Here is a 23,875-nt window from a genome sequence, read left to right on the forward strand (position 1 = left end):
TTAAACCAATAATTGGGCTTAAATTCCCCAGGAGGCTCCATCATTTCATAAATCATTCACTTCATAGCTTTGACTTTTTGGTGCTTCTACAGTAATTTGTAACATTAGACATCTCTGATGTCTCTATCTGCTCTCAACTTGAAAATATTCCATGGGCTGTGATTTTGAACAGAAAATGGGAATGCATCACTGGAAGTAAAAGGAATAAACCATCACAGTAACTCCTTTCTTGAGACATCCCTCAGAGTTTGCACTTCTTTGATCCTCGGTGGTGTGACAAATGATTTCTTGAGGAAAAAAAAGTGCAGAAAGAACCAGAAGAGGAAAAACTCCCCACCTGCATGTCCGATTTCACACAGCAGCAATCCCAGATGTACTGGAAATGTTGAGTTTCCTACCACATAACTCTCATTTTATATTGCTATGCATTTTATTTTTAGCCTATTTCAATGCTTTGGAGAGTTGTGCTGCTCCCTTCCAGCTGATTAGAGTTATTCCTAAGTGGCTCTTAGCAAGCATGGAAATGCGAGTGAAAGGGATGAAGTACATGTCAGCTGAGCAGCCCAGACAGTAAAATATTATGAATTAAAAATTCCTTATTCAGAGATAAGTATGCAGACAGGCTTACATTCCCTACAAGCTCTAGACATGGGCTTGCTTTTTTTTTTTTTTTTAATTTGAATAATTTTGTTTGATGCTTTGGTTTTATACTGCTCTCAAAACCTTGGCAAATGATGAAATTATTATCATGGAATCCTTTCTTTTACTCTTCCTTCAAACCAGACCTGCATCATTATTTGAGAAATGGGTTGACTCAGTGTTCCCAAGGATTTCTAACAAATACTCCTGTTAGAGTAGGAAATCTCCATTGCTTCTTGCTCAGAAGATGAAGACTGAAAGAAGAAAAGGCTTTTGAAGGCACCTTTGGCCAGGGAGCATGCCCTGCAGGTTGTGTGGGAAGCAGATGGCTCTCTCCCATAGCCAGCCTGCAGATAAAAACAGCTCTCCAGTCACCTCTGCCTCCCCCTTCCCTTTATTATTGAGTGATGATTCATTCCAGAGCCTTTTCCCAAACTGCTGTTTGTCATCACTGGGAGCATAAATGCCTCGCTCAGCAAAGCTAAAGTGCAGAAACTTGCTGAGGTTCATTCTTTGAATTTCCATCACTTGAGACAAAAAAGTGGGGTTGATTTACATCCTCAGCTACAGAGAGTTGTCAGAATTAGTTGATTATTACTGCACCAAGCTTTGTGGGCTGCCTTGCCAGCACCTCACATCTAGTTCTTTGCATAGATTTTTTTTTCTTTTTTTTGGTTGCAGTATAGTTTTCCCACTGATTGATGGAGGAGAATGCAGTTTAAGCAAATATATGGTATATGGCATATTCCTGATCTTTCTAAAGGATAAATCAGAAACAGAATATCTTTGTCTATGATCACCGTGTTGTCATCAATTCCCAATTTTTTTTAATGACAGATCTGTCCATGGGAAATATTATGTGGCAGAAAATCACTTCTCAAAAGATGAAATTGTTCAGAATCCCATAAGCCAGGTGGCTGGTTGTGCAAAACACAGAAGCAAGGCAGGAAAGAGTATTTCAGAGGTCAGAGCTTGCATGACATCCCTCAGGGCAGGAGGACTGACTGAACAGTCAGCTTGGGCTCTGGGTACCAGGGTTACAACGGGATAACCTTCAGAGCCTGACTGGGATTAAAAATTCAATATAATATAATACATATAATATAATAAAAATTAATATAATAAACGTATTATAATAAAAATTGATATGATATGATATGATATGATATGATATGATGTGATGTGATGCGATGTGATGTAATGTAATGTAATGTAATATAATATAATATAATATGTATAACCTAACATAATTAATATAAATAGGTGTAATATTCATCCCTTGAGCTTTCAACCCATTTGAAATGGCTGCCTTTGTATCTGCATCCCAGCACAATTTTTCAACTACAAGTGAGGCAATCTTGCCTTTCCAATTTGATAGTAATTTGGCTTTATACTCTCTTGGCCATATTGAGTCCAGCCTGCACGGTTGAGTGAGAACTTATTTCCCAGCTTTCAGAATTCTTAGCTCCTTACACTACTGCCATAATGATGTTTGTGATTAACTTTCCCAACAAAAATATCTTTCCCTTACATATATAAATTTCTTTTATACTGCCTCCATTTAGTCCTTCCAGCTGCAGCAATATTTTGTCCTTAACTGCTGCTGCTCACACCAAACAGTTCAAGTTGCACAATAATTCTGTCACAGGTACACAGGCACCTTCTACTCAAGGTGAAATCTTGTGGAAGGAGAATTTATCAAAATTTTTTATCAAAACCCTTGAGGTGCTCATTTGGTGAGATACCATCTCCTCTGTCTCATTGAAACCCACTTATTTCTAGTGGTTTCCAAAGTTATTTGTGTATAGAATTTTTCAGAGTTCTAATAATCACTACAATATTTCTATTTATTCTTCAGTTGCCTTTCTAGCTAAAATTAGCCAGAACTGATCGTAACAAACCAGGAATAATTTGTTAAATAGGATTTTGCTAATCTGGGTCATTTGTAAAAGGTGGGCCATTTAGGCTGGATGAAAAGGGGGATTTTATTTGCTTTTTTTCCCCTCCACTGCTGTGTTTAACACAGAATCATAGAGTCAATTATATGGGATAAGGCACTGGTTTTACATATGGATATCTATTATGTCCAGGCAGCAAATTTGGGAAAGCAAGACTCCTGTCCTTCTGGAAGGCCAGTACAGATGTCAGCTCCTCAATCCACAGTAAAGCATCTTTCCTTCCTGCAGCAAGGCAAATCCATTTTCTAGCAGCCTGGCTGGCTCGACTGCCTGGGAAGGTGTTGTGCTAATTATAAAAAGGGATGGTGGAAATGAGGAACAAATCTGGTTTTACTGAACGCACGGGGCGTTAAAAACTAAGAATGTGGAAAACAGAAAATTCTCTGCTTCAGAAACAGCAAAAGGATTCATTTTATTAACACAGCTTGGACTTGTTTGGTAGCTTGTGGGATCGAGAGGGAATGCTGGACAAGGATTGCTGCAGTTTCTGCTTTTAAGAGCTGTGTACAGTTACATAGGTAAAAAAGAAATTGCAAGGGAACTCTGCTATTCCTGGATAATCTGTCTCTACGTTTTCAAGTTGCTGGAAACTCAGGAATGAGGGATACCAAACAAAAGCACAGGCACTGTGCTCAGACTGGAGGTGGCACTCAGTCTGGCTGACAGGATGGTCTTGGTGATCACTGAGGTCACAGAGTTCACAAAATTCACAGAATGACTGGGTTGGAAGAGACCTTCAAGATCCTCGAGTCCAACCCATGCCCTGACACCTCACCTGAACCATGGCACCCAGGTGCCACATCCAGCCTTCTCCTAAACACATCCAGGGATGGTGCCTCCACCACCTCCCTGGGCAGGCCATTCCAGTACTTTATCACTCTTTCCATAAAAAACCTTTTCCTAATATCCAACCTCTATTTCCCTTGGTGCAGCTTGAGACTGTGTCCTCTGGTTCTGTCAGTGCTGCCTGGAGAAAGAGACCAACCCCACCTGAGCACAGCCACCCTTCAGGGAGCTTAAGAGAGGGATAAGGTCACCTCTGAGCCTCCTTTTCTCCAGGCTGAGCACCCCCAGCTCCCTCAGTGATTCCTCACAGGGTTTGTGTTCCCAGCCGCTCTCCAGCCCTGTTGCCTCCTCTGGATCTGCTCAGGTGTCTCAATGTCCTTCCCAACCTGAGGGCCCAGAACTGGACACAGCACTCCAGGTGTGGCCTCACCAGTGCAGAGTACAGGGGAAGAATGACCTCCCTGCTCCTGCTGGCCACACTATTCCTGATACAGGCCTTTCCTAACACAAATATCCCATGCCTCTGTGCCACCTTGGAGAGTAAAAGGCAGCGTGGAGCCTGGCAGAGCCTGCTGTGACACTAGAGGTCAGCACGGGCACAGCTCCATGGGCAGAGCAGAGCTGGGAATGTGCCCTGCCAGTGCTGCCCCCGGGACTGGCACAGATTTGATCCTGCCTGGAAAAAGGAGAGCTGCTCATGGTCACTGCAGCCACGTGCCTGCAGCAGACCTAATCTGAAACAAACTCCCAGCACTCCTACAGCTACTAATAAGGTGTATCCCAAGGGCACAGGATAGAAAGAGGCACAAAGGAGGCCATGGAATGAAAACTCATCCTAAGAAAATATAAAAAATGAGGCTGGAACTCAAGGAAAGGTGCACTGGGGAGGCCAAGAGTTGAAAGACAGCAAGAATCTCTCAGACACGCTGAGTCTGCCTTTATATCAGCATCATTGGTAAAATTTGGGAGTTCTCCAGGCACTTTAGGGAGGGAGGAACAATAAATTATAAAGTCGGAGTGTAGCTAAAGATAACTTCCAGCCTGAAAATGAATATTTCACCTCAGTTGTGGGCAATCAGATAGCCCCAAATACTGAAGGATGTGGAGCATAAAATCACAAGTGTAACAGAAAGCATTTATGTAGTAAGTCTCTCAAGTTCATGTAATACCTTATGATGGAAGGCAAACAGAAACATATAAATTAAAGCAGGAGAAACATTTTTCAACTTACCCAGAACATTTTAGAAAAAAAATTAAAAAACAAACAAAAAAAAATTTAACATATTTTGGAATAGAAAGACATTTCAAAATGGAATTGGCTCATTTCTGAATAACACAAGATAACTGTCAATGCAGAAAGAGTAAATATGTGACATTTATATTCTCTGTTTGAGCAGGTAAAATGCAAGATAAGATAATGTGCCAATCTCATCTGAGGGAATATTTCTACTCTCAGAATAATTCTGCAGAATGTTAAAAACTGGCTACAAAATGCCAAAAACTGGCACTTTTTAAAACAAGGTAGCACAAAAGTCTTGTTTGTAAGAATTTATTAAAAGCAGAAAAAAGAATTTAGCAGACCACAATAATGATTTTCTTTTCTTTGTTGTTGTTCTTTTTCCATTGGATCTCAAAATGTCAAGGGAACTTTAAACTGGAAAGCAGCAGGTCCTGTGCTGGTGCCATTAGAGGGCAAATGAGACAACCTGGATAATTGGGAGCCCATAGACCTGGAATCAACCCTAGCAAAATAATGCAGCAATTCCTACAAGTCTCAATTAATGGAGGATAAAAGAAAGGAAGTAGAATTAATGCCAGTCAATATGATTTTCTTTGGAAAACAGAACCTGCCAAGCTGGCATGGTATCTTCGAGGAGAACACAGGAACCAGGTGCTGTTCTGCCCTGCCCACTTCCAGAGAACATTTGGGATTGCAATAAAGTTCCCTAAAAATGGAACTTTCCTTAGAAGGAAGATTATACATCAGCCTGACATGAAACACCTGCCCAGCAGTTTTACTGGGCCTGGAGTGTTTAATTGGAGTTTGTTTTTTCCAAGAACTATTCCTCTTTCCTTCACTCATGGCGTGCAAATGACAAGCCTCTATTAAACACAATTGTTCAAACTTAATGGCAAAGGGAAGCTGCTGGAAGAAATGTTCCTAAATCTTGTTGAGGGGAAAGAACTGTTGCTGTGGTGCTGGTATGGAAAAAGCTGAGTCTGAGCTTCATTTCCTCCACATTTAAATGATCTACTTTCTAAATCATTATCATAAGAAGTTCTGCTGCTTTGCAAAGACCACGATGCAAATTCTTGCAAGAGGCACAAGTTTGTGATGTTTCTCAGCTGATGTTCTTTCAGCAATCCCAACAGACCTAATTTAATTTCTAATCATTTCACCATGCCTAACACATTTTTCTAAATTACTTCTTCATTTTTACTCAGAGGGAATACTGGCTGATTTTTGCTTATAAAGCTTTTCCCTTTCATTCCCATTGTTTCCTATGTAGAGGGAATGCACAGAGCAATTCTGTGATCAGCTGCTTTCGCTCCATGCCATATTTCAATAATAATATGGCACATACTGTGCATTCCACATATTTCATTTCCCTCCCAGCTCCAGCCTCTATCACATTACTCACAGAAGCACTGAACCTCATTCTGGGTGCAGGACATTTTTTGAGACAGCCCAGCAAAATATGGGAGTGTACAAGTTCACTGCCAGAGAAAATGTGTCCCTTTTGTTCTTATTTAATTACATTTTCATCCTTTTTAGAGTAGAAGAATGGCATATTTAAAGCCTTAAGCTATGTTAACATTAATATTCCCACTGTACCATAAGCAAACAGGAAAATAATCAGAAAGAAGGCAATAGTTATAAATTACAGTAAATGTCTGGTGCTTTGCCAGACACATGGCATAAGTCTTCATAATTTCATGTCAGAAAATTTGTAACATGCTTCTGTTTATATTCTTTTCTTGCTTCCAGCTTTCATAATCCTTTTGTTCCTCTTGTGACAATTCTTTTCTTAATTTTTGTGTTCCTTCGAATGATCAAAGACATTCTTGCTCAAAAAACAATCATCATCTATTAAGACAATCCTGTCACATACTGAATTTACCTCCTGAAGAAATTCTCAAGGAAGTCTTTAAGGATTTGTAACAAACACTTTTGGTTACTCTCTCTTCAAAACAACTAAAAAGATGCAAAACTTCTTTCTTATCTTTAAACTTCACTTCATGACCTCAGAATTTTCTACAGATCTGGAGACAAATGATAGCTCAAATTTAATGCAGGGTTACTGTTCCTACACAGGGCAATTCCAGCCTCAATCTTCCTTTTGTTTAATACCTTTCCATCTCTGAATTCTGACTTTTCTCAAGCCCTTTGAAGAGCTACAGAACTGTTCTCCCTCTATTCTCAGAGCCTGGATCCATTCTCTCCAAATATTAGATCTGGTTTTCCCTCCTCCTCTTTTCCCCTCCCAAAAGGGAGATAGAAAAGGAAGCACAACCTCTCCACATAGGGAAAAGAAAAAAGAAAAGTATACCTTGCAGTTGATAATGACATGCATAAAAGAAAAACATCTGTAAATGAATGATACAATGCATAAATTTTAGTGTATCATCTGTGCAATGCCAGAAGTTCTTAATCAATACAACAGAGATCTAAAAACACATCAATAGATGATTTCAGACTTCATACACTCCTGGAGAACATTAATTATATTCTCAGAGCTCATTTATAATGAGCTTTTAATTAGAGAGGATGTCCTCACATCTTAATTCTTAAAAGCAGAGAAATGATGAGATGGTAGGTAATTCTTAAAATAACCTGCTTTAATGTAGATTTCATTTCTTTTATTATACCAGGACTATAAAGGCTCCTTGCTTAAAGTTACTTGTGGCAATACACGTGTGACAAAGGAGGATTCCATTTCCTTTGTCATCAGCAAGGATGGGTATGGGATATCCCACTAAAGGATGCTTCCTCTAGCATTCAGGGAAAGGCCAACAGGGCTGTGAACAAGAGCTAAATGCATTGTATGACTCCCTCAGGCTGGGAGATGACTGACCAGGTTTTCTTCCCTTATTTATTTGTCTCATTAGACATTCTCCCACACTTTAGAAAATAAAAAAAACCTACATAATCCTATACAAAATGTCTGCATACAGCTCTGTGTAAAGGCTTTAGTACCACCCAGCATAGTTCCTCATGAGAAAGTCTGCTTGCTTGGACAGTAAATACAATCAATAAATCTACCTGTATTTTTTAGCTCAGCAGCTCAGCTTTATCCAATTCTCCCATTTCTAGCAGTGCACAAAGGCCCTGATGTGTGTGTTGGGTCAGACACATAGCATCTGTCACATTAGGGTTCAACAGGGGCTTGATGTGATTACCTGGTTTGCTTTCATTTGGTTTGCACTGAACTTCTTCCACACACTCTGCAGGAAACCAGCCAATATGTCCCCGGGTGCTGCCTTCCCAGAATCCGCCTTCTCCGATGCTCAGCACTAAACAGGGCAGACACAGGCAGTGTTACACTTTGCCTCCTCACACAAATACACAATTCTTGCATTACACCTTCAGTAACCCCTGGAAATAACTAATGCTGGTACCCCCAAAATGGGCACAGAGTAACCATTAAGCAGGACCATCCCTCCTCAGTCTTTGTAACCACTCCCCAATTTATTTTTTTATACCACAAGTTTCCTTGTTTCCATTTTCAGTGTTCTCACTGCTGGATTAATCAAGGATAAATACATGGTAATACCACTACCAAAAAAACCCACTGTCTTGTCTGCTGAAATGAAGTGCTGAACACATTGTCAAATTGCACCCACACTGAAATGGATTTTAATAATACATATTTTGATATCTCCTGTTTTTCCTGCCTCCTAAGGAAACATGTTATTTGATTTAGTGGGTAGCTCCAGGGATTTGCAATGCAGGTTGAGTAATGTGATTTAAGGGCTTGAATACACAGCAAACACTTGAACCTCCCATAGGTGAGATCTACAATGGAGATGCCTTTTGAAACATTTCAATGATCTTTCTCTCTATAGAAGAAAACAACAATATGGAGGAGAACGATTTGTCAATAGGAGAAGAGGCTTTTATCTGGCACTTCTAATTATCTTGATATTAACTCTAGGACTCAGAAAGGATTGTGACAAAGCCTGCAGAGCAAGAATTGTATAAGTAAGCAACTGGAGGTGAATTATGGTGATGGAAGGACCCTAAAAATACTTGCTATGGTGTTTAAATTATTATTATTATAGAAGTTCCTGCAAACCACTGTAGTTTACTATGTATTAGAGGACTATAAATGTACTGTTAGAAAGAAGCTGTACATTAATATTGAGACAAAGGTGATACCTCAACAAAACCAGGTTGATTGGGAATCTGGATCAGACACACAGCACAGGTGCTCAGAGCTTCCCAAAATCAGCCCAGCTCCATCCACTGAGTGCCAGCTCAGCCCCAATGCCCCTGCTGCAATCAAGGCTAACCAGCCCAAATCTATCTCTCTGCCGAGGGATTCCAGTACCTGGGATCCTGCCTCTGCAGGGTATCTCAGTGCACAGGGACATAAAGGAGAGCTGCTTTAATGGTCTTCAATACCAGCACTTCTGACACTGTTAAAACCTTGCCAGACTTTAAAACCCTGGTCCCTGCCTGGCTGCAATTGAACTCGGGATCAGTGCAGCTGCTGTGACTCAGGGGCACTGAAGCTGAACTTGATTTGCACTAGTACTAAGCAGGATGAAAATTAAATTAATCAGAGCTGCAAAAAAACCCAATTCTTGGTAAGGTGAAAGCAGTCTGGTTTGAGACACCAGGAGCTGTAAAACTGCATTGGAAAGTAAATGTTTACCAGGGTTTTATTAATGCAATACTCAGCTATTTGTGGTATCACTTACAGAGCATGGCCATCTATTAACAGAGGCATTTCACAGCAAAATGTTTATAACTATGTCACTTTTAAGCCTTTTAATATAGTATATTCCAAGAGAGAGATGCCATGAACTGCACATTTCCACACCACCACAGTAAAAAGAACATACTAAGTCCCAGGAAATATCCATTAAAGAAAAGTCCTACACCTGGAGGGGTCCCAAATGCACCATTTGTCAAGCACCTTTCTGACATATATGAGAAAACCTATAACCTATAACTCCTATAAACCTAGCAAGTTATGGGATACTGGGGGAGGGCACTGACCTTGGATGACACCAAAATTCTACACTGAAAATAGAGCCGAATTTAAACATGTTAGCATGTCTTTTAAAAAAAATATAAACATGGGGCATAATTAATAAAAAAATATGCTACTGTATTCCAGGTGTTGTCAAAAATATTTAAAGCCTGTGCACATTAACTAACACACATTGTCCAGCTGATAATTCAGTGTTACACAAAACATCATCCATCCAGTATAAATGGGGAATTCAGCAGCTTCCAATACATTTTTAGCAATGTAACATCTGCTCACAAAAGAAAGCATTTCATAGATATGAGAAGTGGAACCAGGAAAAGTTAATAACCTATATATATATATATTAGAATCATTGTAGAATCCAACTGTACAGCGGTTTAATTTGTCATAAAAGAGAGAGTAGGACTCCAGCCAAAAGAAATTTCCAAATGTGAGACAGTGAGAGTCCTATTGTCAGTAATTAGCTTTTTTTTTTTTTTTTTTTTTTTGAGAGAGGAGTTTTCAGCACTGAATCTCGGTCCTGGATTTCACTCCACAAACTGGCAAGATGCTCAGAACAAAAACTACTTAGACGTTGAGACAGACTTTCCTAATTTGGTATTTTATTAATCTGTCAGATCTGCTGACACTCCCAATTCCAGCTCTAGAAAGAAAGAGGCACTGTAAGGAGGAAGTTGGGCATTTCAACCATGGAGTGATTTCATGTGTTTATGGCAGTAGCAGCTGATGCAAATCAACACTTTTGGGAAATGAAATTTGCCTTGGAACACTGTCTGTGAGTGCAGGGTGAAAAGGGATTCCTACAGAGCAGAACCAGACCCACTTTAGCCCATTATTATATGAATTATTGAGTATTAGCCATCACTAATAGCCAGAGCAGAGGAAAAACACGTGTAGTCCTGCCTGAAGACATAACATCCATGGAAAAGAAGTGGAAGGGTGAAATGAGTGCTGCTGGAATGCAGGCAGCCTTCAGCATTCTGGGAAAAACTTCCTGCTGGGGGCCAGGAGAAGGAGGAAAAGCCTCTGGAGCTGCAAGAGGCACAAAGATGACACAAGAGGCAAGTGAGGGACAGCCCTGGGTTCAGCTGATGTGCAGACAGACAAATTGCTGTGGATGTGGGGGACAAGCTCATATTCCAATGCAGAAGTTGAGCCCTAGATAGTTCTGCATCCCCTAAAACCTTGAAATGATCTTCCTCCCCCTCACATGGTGCCATTAATAAGAAATTCTGCAGCATGAGCCAAGGCTATAATAAAGTACAGATCTATAAAAACTGGCAACACTTCACTCACTCCAAAGTGGGGAACTTAGAGGATAAATAGAAAAATGTAATTTATCTGTTGTACCCATGAATGGTTTTTTTAGAATGAGGTCTTCATTTTTATCTTTCCTCTCCCAACAGTGTTTAAGAGATTCACTGTAACAGATAATTTGTTATCAGCAAGAGATTTTCGAATCAATGTTTTCCCTGCTGAAGGACAAAACAATGGTAAATAAAAGGACAACTTTCCCAAAATTAATAATAAGGCTTTCTAATTTCCAGTGGTTTTCACTTTTCTTTTGGAAAAATTAAAAGGTGCGGTTGCTATGGCAAAACCAGGTCAGATGCTCTTCACACACAACCTGAATTACAAAAAGAATCTGCTGTTGTAAGAGTGAAATAAAGGTTCTTGTAACATCAGGTATCTTGAGACATCTTTTCACAACAAAAGTGTGGTTTAAAAGAGGAGTTGTGTCCAATTACATGAACAAAACTGCAAAGCAAAATTGGATAAGCACCAAACAAGTGAGTAACAGGAAAACATGGATAGGCAGGTGACAATCAGGAGCTTGTATTTTATTGTCTTTAAAGCATTGTACTTAAAATCAGCGAGATTCTGCCAGAAAATTAAATATATAGAATATTTTACAAGATTATATACTATAAAATTAATAGAATAGAGCATAGAATGCCCTGTCTCTTACAAATTTAAGTATATTGGCAATGTATCTATTGTAATTGATATGAATATAGCATTTTAATCTCAAACAGATTAATTACTCAATATACCATCAAAATAATTTTAATCAAAAGAACATAGAACATGTATCCTCCCACATTACAGCTCCCTCCATGCCCCAACAAGAAATGAAAATGTTTTTTCCAAACAAATTATGGTGACTACTTTTTCTAAATTCCTTGTGATAGTGAAATGCCCAGGAGCAAATTCTTCCAGGCAGCCTTATTTGCAAAAATGTCAAGGAAATTTAAAGCCAAAATCAGGCCAATGTCTTTACAGCTGTTACAGCCTGTACCTAAAATGTCTTTGTAATATCTAAATCAATTTTTAGTGCTTGGATAAACTGCATTCTTCTTTATTGGGAAAATAAATAATCATATGGATTGGGAATGAGAGACCATATTCGGGGAAAAAAGAACATTTCTGCAACCAGCAGGAAAAAAAAGAAAAATCAACAGAATGAAAGTAAAGTATAAAGTTGGAAATCCATTGAAAAGAAAAATTAACAGCTGAACCAGCCTGTGCTGATGTAAAAACTCTGGGCTTGTGTCCCAAGGTAAAATTTGTCTCAATTTTCTTATTTGAAATACAGGAGATTTTTAATTTCTAATAGGTAGAGGCCTGACTTTTTTCTCTCAGAAATAATTAACATTGTGATTTCAGCTTTTCCCTTGCTGAAATGTCTGTTGTCTGATGTAAATTTTCAGAATTATTTGTCTTTGGCAGGAGAGCTTCTAAATGACAGACAATCTATGCAGGAATACTTATTGGCGGCTGTGGTATCTCATTCCTGGATGTGTCCAAAGCAGGGCATTGGGACTGGACCAATGGCCATCCCAACCCCTGGTCCATCCCAACCCCTAAAAACACCCTGGGATTCCGTGATTCTTTGGTGAAAACAGACTTTCCGTATAACATGATGATGGTCAGCGCGAGTTACAGCTTCATCGTGCTCTCTGTTAAAAACAGGAATTTTTCTGACTCTGGCTCCTGACAGCAATCCCTCCCTGCCTCAGTGAGGGATGCTGAGCAGGATCTGCCTGTTTTGTCTCCTGGGCAGGCTGGTTCTGGCTCCCAGAGATGTCCTTAAGGGAGCCTGACAGAAGCTGAGGTCAGAGCAGTAGCGTGGGGAGGAGCTCAGTGCCCCTGACCCTGCTGCCAGGCACAGGGAGGGTTCCAGCACACACACACAGACCCTCCTGAGCACTCCACCCACAGCCTGGAAGTATCTGCAGTTAATGACTCTGGCTAATTGACCTGAGCAGTCACACTGGGCTGTGACCCTACAGACATTCCTGGTGGTGGACAAGGAAATGCAGCAGTTCCTTCCCAGCTTGAGTTATGGGAGCTGACCAAATTAGGGAGATAACACAGAGATCCTGACTTAAAACAGCTCCTCACCTTTTCTCACCTCTGCTTTCCCAGGAAAGAAACAGTGCAAGCAAGCACTTCAGGAGAAGAACATCTTCGGGGTGAGAAGATGACTGGGGCAACTAACAGAGCAACCACTCCCTACATCAAACCTACAAACACAATAAGCTACACGTAATCCTCTAAATCTGAGGAAATATGGCTCAGTTGGAATAGAACTGAGCTGTGCTGTTCAACATTTGGCCCTCTGTGGGAGCTTTTCCCCCTTTGCCATAGTTTCCATGAAGATCACCTTTTCCCTGTTATTTATGTGTCTGTGAAATAGTTTTGAGATAGTGAGGGTGAGATGAAAACAGCGTGAGAAATCAATCTGCACTGATTTGGGTTTTGCAGAAATCCACCCTCTGATCCCCAACTCTGTTGAGGAAGGTGCAGTCAGAGTCAAGTTTGCCCTTCTCCATAGTGATGCCCAAACTTGAAATCAGGGAAATTCAGAGAGAATTAATAGAGAAGGGGCCCCAAGCTGTTGGGAAAGATGAAAGTTTGAGAAGAAAGTCTCACATATATGTATACTTAGCAGAAAGATTTTTAAATGTACAGTCTGATGAAGGAATAGAGATGGAAGCAAGTTTTGATATAGAAGAAAAGAATTGCTGAGCCAGTCTTACTGAAAAACCAAGGAGGCAAAAGGTATGTTAGTTAGAAGGGGTTTTTATGGCTTAGAGCAAAGGATAAACTCACCTCAAACAAGATGTTTTTAACAAGCAGACAGATAGCACAGGCAAACAAGTCAGCGAAGTTGCAAGTAGAAAAATGGTCTCAGAATTTTACACTGCAAGAAAACTGAATAATAACTTCTAGCTTAAACTGTAATGTGCTAACTTTTAGTGATTGGAGAACAGTAACATGAATATGGTAATTATAGTAGTTATGATAGGCTATAGATAAAAGTTAAGGTATAGATTGGTTCTACTGTATTAAGATGCTCAACAAAGAAAAGTATGTAATGCAATGTAACCTAAAGCAAAGGGGCTCCAGGCCTGCCTGCAGCTGGAGCTGGCAGCTGTGGGCACAGGCTCTGTCACCCACCACCCTGGACTGCTGTAACTCTTGGATGGAATAAACTGCATTTTAGAGAGCTGCCTGGAGTCCCACATCCCTCACTTAGGCTCTTTCACCAAGCCAACCAAGATGCAGAGCCTGGAGTGTTGCATTGCACCACACTGGTGCACTCCCAGCTCCTCTCTGACTCCTGGTGCTCCTGTCCCCTGAATATTCCAGGCCAGTTGCTGACTACTCAAGCAAGGATGTGTCAAAGTAGCCAAGCATGATGACAGGGGATTTGTGGATGCTTTTACCTCCTGATCCCTTCCCATGGCCTCTGACAGCAAAGGGAACTCTCCTGCTGGAGCAGGAGCAAGTCTGTCTGCATTTTGACAGCACCACTCTGTCCTGCGCTTCAGGCACAAGCAGCTTGAAGGAATGAGTTAGGATAGGACCTGTGGTGAGCCATAATTTATCATGGTAGGAGCTGAAATCAAACCATTCAAGTCAGGAGACAGAAAGGAAGCAAAACAGACCAGTGAACCTGGGTAAGATGAATATTCTGTTTCACATTCATTTCATCCTTCATGTGAAAGAGCAGCTGAACAATACCTTGCAAACCTCTTAGGTTCAATTTTGCTGCCACACTTACCCACACAAGGTACAAAATGCTCTTGAAGAAACAGAACAGCCTTTCTGAGGCTCTTCCCTTCCCAGTATTTTGTTTACTAATCTAACAAGTGCAAAAGCCCAGGAGACCAACTTTCCTCCTGCCCACAAGCACTGTCTGTTGGCAATATCTTTGAGCACAGCAGGGGTTTAATAATCTTTCTTTTTCAAAATGACTTACAAGTGGATTTCACAAGAAATGAAAATGTTAGCGATATATTTGGATTGCCCTGCTGGCTGAGATCACGCTGAAATAAAAGCAGAGTCACAAGGGTCAATATTTCTGCTGCACAGAGCTACTGACTTCCTGCCCAGAGCAGATGCTTGAGCTGCTGCTGCTGAGTTACTCCTGCTCCTCTGACCCCAAGGAATGGAGCTGAGAGCTGCATTTGGGTTACCACAACCCTGCTGGGATGTGCCTGCACCACAGCTATCTCAGAGGCTCATGGGAGTCTGTTGGAGCATATTTGAGATGCTGAAATAACTCCCTGTTTTTCCATACAATGGGCACTAGAAAAGGCTGAGAGAGCTGTGGCAGGGCAGCCTGGAAAGAAGAAGGATCTGGGGAGATTACGACAAACAAAGCTGTGAGCAGGGTGAGACTTCAAATGCTCTCAAAGTATTTGAAGCAGGTGGGTTTTTTTCTTTCTAAATCAGTGAAGGATGGTTCATGTGCATTTTAGGTATGTTTTAACATTACCCAGACTCTGAAAATAATTCTGATTTTTTTATTTTTGAAGTGGCCAGAGCCTGTCTGCACATGGAACTCAGACTTGTTACCTTCCCAAAAACCTTCTCTATTGCTTTATCTTCATGGACAAGAAAACTGCTAATTTGCTCACAAAAAATCGTTTGAGCATTGCATTCTGAGTTTTGCTATCAAAGAGACCACTCAATTTCCACTGCAAGAATTCAATTTAGGAACACAAAAGCTGATTCAAATTCATGTTGCAGATATTTTATACATGTTTGTGTGCATTTGGATTGCAGCAGATTTATTGCTATGGACTTTCAGATAAAGAAGGAAGAAAGAAAAAAAAATATAAAAACAAAATATTAGAAGTGTTTAGTGAGGAATCAAACTACATCTCCTTTATTTATGTGAAAACATAAGATTAGGGCAATTCTGGTGTAAATAAAGATATCAGATTTATTTTTGCAAGCAGCCATGGCTCCTCTCTCATGAGTGGCAGACACACAAATGATGTCAGTGTGTATGACTAACAACTAAAAATACAGCAGGTATTTTTGTACAGGCTACGTAATATCCTATGAATACCAGACCATTTTGTTTAGTTTACATTTCTTTGAACCTTGCCCATTCACAGATTTCTCTGAGCAGTTTCCTTGTATCACACACTGTGAACTATTGTCACTGATGCACTTCTACCAGTTTTAGAAAGAAAAAAACCAACAAATCCTGCTTCATCTCCATCTGATGAAAACATCTGATTTTTCATCAAGACCTTAGGAATTCATCCCTCTCTGTGACCCTTCTAATTCTGCCAAGTTAAAAAAGAAAATCCATAAAAACATTTCCCAAGTAATCCTTTTCTCTAATATGTTGTTCTGGGTTTTTATCCCTGCAATAAATGCCTTGCTACATCTTTGCTGTGATTAGTCTCATGGGATGTACTCGTGATGAGCATTTCCCTGGGGTCAGCCTGGACACGGGGCACAATCTCTCTGCCAGTGCCAGGCCATGTTTGAATTCCCCAAAACAACCCAAGAGCCAGGACCTGGGCATCAGTGTCCTACACAGGGCAGTGCAGTCACCAAGCTGGCAGAGGAGAGGGGCCAAGACAAAGCTTTTTCATCTCTCAGCGACAGTAGGATGTATCCAAAGTGAAGGAAAAATTGAATTCCATGAGGTTTAATATTCTCCCATTTCCTCCGAGTACTGTTCAGAGCAAGTTGCTAAACCCCAAACAGGCTGAGCCATGGTCTTGCTAAGTCTGTAAAAGACAGGAAATACATCCAGTACCAAGAAGTCATGCTCAGGAAGAGGAAAAAATGCAGGATCTCCTTATAGTCAGCAGTTCTGGCACTCCCACAGTACTGAGGACTCTGAGTTCTACTGCCTGTGCTTTTAGAGGATGAAGAGGGAGCCCATCCTAATCACATGGAGTAATTTTTTTTAAACATCACAGAATCCTGGAATAGTTTAGGTTGGAAGGGACCTTCAAGATCATCTTGTTCCAGCCTTCTCCCAGTGAAAGGGTAACCTTCCACTATCCCATATTGCTCCAAGCTGTGTCCAGCCTGTCCTTGGACACTTCTAGGAATGGGGCAGCCACAGCTTCTCTGGGCCACCTTTGCTACGGCTTCACCCCCTCTCAGGGAAGAATCTCTTCCTCAAATCTAGTCTAAATCTACCATCTTTCAGTTCAAAGCCATAGCTCCTTGTCCTATCACTACACTTACTGTCTAGCAATAATTACATTTTGACTGAAACAGGGACGGGAATCTAGATTTAATTGGACCCGGGTTTTTGGCACAAAAAGTTTGAGCAGCTTCTTGGATACTGTTACACAACAGAGACCTCTTTAAAGCACCACTGTCTCTTCCCTGCACTCTTTGTTCTCTCCATGACCTTGCCGTGTTCATTTTGACATATTTTTTGCTGCAGCTGAGGAACCATTGACATGGTAACACGAAATAGGATTTGATCTTGTTCTGGAAGTTTTCCCTTTGATTAGCTCTGGGAGCTTGTCACACACTGTTCCAGCCCTGCCATGCAAACAGCCTTAAATTACACTTCACAAGGTTTCATCCTTGGGAGTAACACTGACAATCCCCGTGCACACTTCTTCTTTCCCCAAACCCTCCCCAAAAGCACGCTGACACGTGTAGAAACCTTGCCAGACTTTGCTGCAGCCAAGTTCTCTGAAATGCTTCAAAACAAATGGACCTGCAAAAACTCTGCCAGATTTCAATTCAATGTGCAAATCAGATTCTTGAAGCTGAAAAAATAATCCCTGCAGGAATGATTTGATGTAGGATGGGCACATCCCCCTTTTAATGGCAGTAATAATTAATGAGTTACTTTGAATAAACTTACATTTTCTCCACAAAGAAAAAACCCCAGGCACAATTCCATTTTTTATTTCAGCATTTAGAGTGCCCCCCCCAAAATCATTGGTCTCCATATAGGCTGCACTATTTTATGAAAACATGAAAAGTGGACTAATTCCCTCCTGCAAAGTTTTCCAGTGACTGTTGCCGTAACTTAGAACCAAGGGCTCCTGAATTAATTTCTCAAAAACATTAAACATTTCAGTGAAATTTAAATCCTTTATTCTGGGATTATTTTTGCATATAATAGTCTCAAACCTAAGGTAAACCACCTGCCAGATAGGGAATGCCTCTAAAAAATTCAGCATTCCAGGCAACCTGTTGCAGTGTTTCCTCTTTTGCCAAGAAACACAATTTCTGTCTTGTCTTTTCCCAGAGTTGTCTTATTCTAGTGAGAAGAATCTGTGTGGCTGTTATTTCATCCTCTACATAAACAGAATATTCCTGCATCCTTAAATCCAAGAGGACAATTGAACATCTCTGCGTCCAACACCTGCCACGGAGCAGCCACTCATTCCTTGTCATTGCCACCTGCCAGACCTCTATGAACACTGAGTGGAGAAAGTTATTTAGTACCCCCAAAATTTCATCCTAGCTCTTGTGCACCATGAGATCATAATCACTGCTTCCTACCTGATCAGGGAACAACCTTGAGAACTGTAAAATTATCTTCTCAGCCCTACAGACTCTAAGTTTAACCTTCTCCCTTCGTCCTTGCATTTAAAATTAACTTTGCATGTTTTACCTTTAAGTGCAACACTCTTCAAATTTCTGTCTTACATCTTCTGAGGGCTGGAGTTAACAGAAATTATTAAACTCAAAAATGCTTCAGAATCAGTACATCCAAAAATAAAAATGCAAAAATACCTTCTAATGGCTCCCTATTTTTTTTTCCAGCTACTGTTTGTAGGCTCAAGGGAGGGGGTATTTGAAGTCTTCCTTTGTGAGATAAATAGTTCCCTTCGCAAGAAAATTTGCAGCTGCTTAACACTTTTATTTAGGACACTGAATTTATTCCCTTTTGTTTGATTTCCATAACTGTTGTTTGATTTGTATGGGTCCAACACAAAGTCTCTTTTATTCTGTTTTACCTGGATGTGCAAAGCCACAGCCTCACACCTCACTCTGGGGAAGGTGAGTCCTGTACACCCTATCTCCCTTTTTTTCAGCTGTACCTGGATGTATTGACTGCCTTCAAAGCAATAACAAAGCCTGGCCTTCATTTAAACCTGGTCTTAGCATGTAATTGCAGTACTGAACAGAAATTTCACATGCACCACCATGCTTCCTCCAAAATTATATTTACAGGAGCTTCTCCCTACCCACTTATCCCAAGTCCCATGAGGGGACATTTTCTACTTAAGCAATTAAATGTTCCTGGAGGAAAGGGCCTGAAGCAGAGCTGACCTTACCCCCATTCCCTTCCTGAGCTTTTTAGATAGCTAACAGGTTTACAACACCTTAAAGCCCTGGAGCAGTGCCTCTGGAATGGCTCCAGCAGCAAATTCTGTGTCCTGGGTAAGAGAAAATGGTGCTATTACTGCACAGAGTTGTGAGTTGTGGCAGCACTTTGAAGGCAGTTAAAGTGGCAGCTAAATATGCGCTGGTTAGAAAACAATACCAGGAGCAAAATACCTTGCAAAGAAACAAATGCATAAGTGTACTTTCACCATATAGATTATTTCCACCCTTGTAAAAGAGAATTTTTACATAAAATTCCCACCTAGCAGGAGAAAAGTTTTATTCCAAATGAATTAGGTGCTCACCTTTGACTCTATCTCCTTTGTGCAGGTGAATTTCCCCTTCCCCTTGAGGTTGATATGGCTTTACAACAATAAAAAGTCTCCCAGGGACAGCACTGTAGAGCTTCCTTTTGGGACCCTGATAATCCAAGGCAGACAGAGTATCTTTGTTGGCACTGGGACTGTAAATGGCACTGGAAATTGAAATGAAAAATCATTAACAGCTTATTCAAAAGGGGAAAGTTAATAATTTACAATCACATTAGCAAGATTAAATTAAGCAGTGAATAACAAAACTGTCTCCCAGTAAGACATCAAACCCTGCAGAAAAAATACCAAACAGGAGCTCTTAAGGGTTGAAATCTTTCAGTATGAAACATGATCAATATTCACCTGACCATAATGGCCTAGAACAGAAAACACACAACATTAAAGCTTTTAGTTTTTCCGCATATTAAACTTGCACATTCCTAGGCCCTAATTAAATTCAAAATTTACATGCCCATCATACATTCCCAGCATGCCAATTTGTCAGAGGGACTTGAAAATGTCTGTATTTACAATTCTTGGGAATGGATATCTTTGTAACACAGAGTGAACAAGTGAGATCACTGAATTATTAACTAAATGGACTGAATAATCAAGTTACTTCCTCACTCCAAGGCCCAAGGTTAAATTTAGATCTGCACAAAGCCTGGTACTTGTGGTTAACATTTTCCAAATGATCATTTCTTCTGGATGGCAATCACCAGCTCATTCAGTGACTCCAGAATGTGCCCAGGAGAGCCACAGGTCACCACAAACTCACAGTCATGGTGTATAAAAAAAGGAATTGTTGAAAGGTGGTGAACAATGCAGAAGATCACTCTTAAACCTGTAGGAAAATGAGTGAACTGTCAAAAAGATATGAAAAGAGAAAGAGGCAAATACCAAAGAGGGTTGGAAACCTATAGGATAAATCATAACAAACGTGCAATACACTAGCAGTCAACTTCAAAAAAACCCCAAAGCATAAAAACTTGCAGTCTTAACCAAAGTCTAGGAAAAGAAAATATTCATGAGAAGGAGTAATCTTAATAGAGTTTGATAGGGAAAAGTTAGGCTACCAAAGGAAGAAGGGTGATTTAGTGGTGGTTTGGCATTATAACACTCTGCTTGCCTTATGTAAGAAAGCATCTCAAACTGCTTTAGGCAAAATGAAATGCAAGGGCTGGGGTCTGCTGAGTTTTCACCTTTTTTTTTTAACCAGTCTCCTACCAAAATGGGAGCCAGTAAGTCAATAGGTACAGAAGTCTGATACAAACCCACACCTATTGGATCTTTCCTATCAGGAACACTCCTGCTTTCCTGCAGTAACCTCTTCACCATTTGGAATTGCATGCCCCTTTCATCATGCTTTGTTCTATTACTGGGAAGGGATGCTGCTTATGGTTAGCCCCACTCAGGAGTTTAGAAGTGAGCTCTGCTTGCATGTCTGTGATGGAGTTTGCACCAGAAACCTCAGCCAACTCTCACAGTTGTTTAAAGAAAGCCTGGAAAAGATGACATTCAGATTTCAGTTCTTTTGCTCCATTCCTTTTTCCTTATAAGTGGAGGAACAGTCATCACCATAAAAAAAAAAATAAATTCAGATCTATAAACTGTAGCTACACATCTGATTTCCACTTGTATCAAGCTGTGTTTCTGCCTAGTCTGGTGGCAGCTATTCCCAGTGTTATCTCCCAGCATCTACTTTAACTGTGAGCACAGAAGATACATTCATTTTCTCCCTCACTGAAAGAGAAAAGGGAAATGGCACATTAAACCCACACAAGGAATGCAGAACTTCTTAGGCAACAGGCTCACTAATGGAAATCAGGGCTGCAACGTGGGGTGCAGGACTTTTTAAAAAGAGATCTTTCCTTTCCCTTGCTTGTCCCCAGCGTGGGCTCCAAGCCCAAAAAGTACCATGCCAGGAAGGAGCAGGAGGAGGATGCAGAGATTTCAAGAGAGGTGTAGACATGTTTCCCTCTCAGCCAGATGAAGGTGGCCGTCCTTGGCAGCTCAGCCCTCACTGAGGCTGTGCTGGCACCTCATTCACTCATTTCTGTGGGGTAAGTTCCACACAAAGGCTGTCCCTTTCCTTTCTTTCCCAGCTTCCCCCTCCCAACCACTTTGCTGTGAAGAGCAACAGCCTTGTGAGAATCAAGAACAGTTTGATTTGAAAGGGACCTTTAAGACCACCCAGTGCCACTCCCTGCCATGGGCAGGGACACCTTCCACTGGACCAGATTGTTCCAGCCTGGCCTTGAACAATTCCAGGGATCCAGGGGCAGCCACAGCTTCTCTGGGAATTCTGTTCCAGTGACTCGCCCCCCTCTCAGGAAAGAATTTCTTCCTAATATCCAATCTAAATCTCTCCTCTTTCAGTTTGAGAAGACAGAACACCTGAGCCACACGGGCTGCAAAGGTCACATGAACCCCTTCCAGCATGGCTTTCCAGCACCTCTCCACAGCACAAATCCCACAGACCCCATTAACCCTTTGTCACAGTCTGACCTTCTCCATCACTGTGCCCCTTCTGGCTGCTTCTGCTCCACAACCCAACCTCCTTCCCTGACAAAAAGGGCTTTTCCATCCCAGGGGAGCAACAGCTTCATGGTGACTGTTATTATTTGCAAATAATAAGCAGAGACAGCAACAGTTCCCACTTTTAGCTAACAGTAAGTAGGTGGTCATGCAGTTAAACAAAATCTGTGAGGAAAATGTCACATAAGGTGCCATTCCTGACTGCAAAATGGGCCTGTGGCAAGAAAAGGCATTATTTGCAGGAGAAATTATATATATAAATCCATGTAGTTGTCTTTAAATTTATAGAGCCTCCAGCTCTCTTCTCGGTACTTGTACGTACTCTGGACTTCTCTGAAACAAGTTTTGGTGGCACAGAGGGGACTCTGCAGCTGGGTAGCAGCTCCAGCAGCTGTGATGCTGATGCACTAAGAGAAAGACCAAAGTTTTATATCCACAAACTCTCAGGGATTAAATTTGTTCCCATTGTCACCTGAGCTACTTTTCAGAAAGGGAAGAGAAAAGTGGTTGAACAGAGTCAAAGCAAGTAAATGTTTGCTTTATCAAAAAGAATTTCTAATTGTTACCCCCAGCTCAAAGGATTGTTTATACTTCTAGAATTTAAAGCATGTTATCCCCATATTCATCAATATTCCCAGGAATATTGATGAAAATGAATTTTTATCCAATCAGCTAAAATAATCATTGGCTCTAAGTCAGAACCTCCCTCCCTGATGGCATCAGCAGAATCCAGAGGAACAGAAGAACACTCATTCTCTGAACAGAACCTCACAGTCTCTTCACTTAACTCATCATCCAGTTGAAGCCTCATTACAGACTAATCTTGAGCTGTTACTGGGCTCTGTGAGGAAATGCCACCCAATTTATACCCAAATGAGCTTTTGCCATTATTGTAACATACAACAAAGCAAGATGAGCTTGCTTTACTGCATGAAACCACTGGCATATGGAATTTGCATCCTCTTCCTTCCCTTTAATTTCACTCCTTCTTACATGCCAGACAACTCTGTCTCGCAATTCACCAGATCCCCCCTGCCCAGCAGTATTGTTTCCATCACAAACAGTGCCTGGCAGTTTGGCCAGGGAGAGCAGAGGAACAGGCAGGGTAACAGAGGCAGTGTCAGCTGCATAACATTTTGTTTTACTGACTTGAAAACTCCACTGAACATCCCTTACACCTACAAACAGCAGAGAGAAACCAACAGCTGCATTTCTTGACAATGCCCAGTTCCTCTTCTACTCTGAACAGCAGACATATATATATATATATATATATATATATACACACATATATGAGGAAACAGGACAGACAAAGCCTGATTTTCAAATGAGGAGTGTTTGGCCAAATTATGTGAGCTCTGGTTCTCTCCAGCAGCTCTCAGCTCTGATGCCTCCCAGCCTTTTTACAGCACTTTTAACTCCTTGTCCTGGTGCAGCTCCATCTCTTTCACATTTGGCAGGAGTTCCTGAGTCCAGGGCAGTGCCTTCTCAAAGCTGCAGCCCCCATAAGTGATCAAAACTCAGCCCTCCACTTTTTCCATGGCTTACAAAACCTGCATGACTCTCATTAGTCAGGTTTTGCTCTCCAGCGGGACAGAGCTGTAGGATATTTGCCCAGAATGCCTGCTAGAACATATTACTCCCTCTATTTCACTCTTTGGTTCAGCACACACCTACAGAAGAGAGAACCTAAACAGCCTCTGCTCCATCACCCATGAGCAGCTCCAACACAGGTTCCAGGCATGACCACCAGTTCTGGGAAGGGACCAGGTATCCCAGGAACAGTTTGCTTCATGTT

The 23,875-nt window shown here is 41.0% G+C and overlaps 1 protein-coding gene across 4 annotated transcripts in view; it reads right to left on the minus strand.

Annotated features, from left to right (window-relative positions):
- Positions 1 to 23,875, minus strand: part of SHANK2 (SH3 and multiple ankyrin repeat domains 2) — a 247,720-nt gene that overhangs the window by 153,780 nt on the left and 70,065 nt on the right. For 3 of the 4 annotated variants that reach the window (XM_054275893.1, XM_054275894.1, XM_054275892.1), the window contains 2 exons: positions 19,534 to 19,703; positions 7,785 to 7,898 (listed from right to left, as the gene is read on the minus strand). In XM_054275893.1, coding sequence (XP_054131868.1) covers positions 7,785 to 7,898; positions 19,534 to 19,703 — 284 coding nt within the window. Of the gene's footprint in view, positions 1 to 7,784; positions 7,899 to 19,533; positions 19,704 to 20,512; positions 20,536 to 23,070; positions 23,084 to 23,875 lie in introns of all 4 variants that reach the window. The other variant, XM_054275891.1, reaches the window with a different exon arrangement.

Source organism: Melozone crissalis, unplaced genomic scaffold (genome assembly GCF_028551555.1).
Source record: "Melozone crissalis strain CALT ecotype California unplaced genomic scaffold, PUWL_Pcris_2 ptg000018l_1, whole genome shotgun sequence".
In the NCBI taxonomy this organism is placed as follows: domain Eukaryota; kingdom Metazoa; phylum Chordata; class Aves; order Passeriformes; family Passerellidae; genus Melozone; species Melozone crissalis.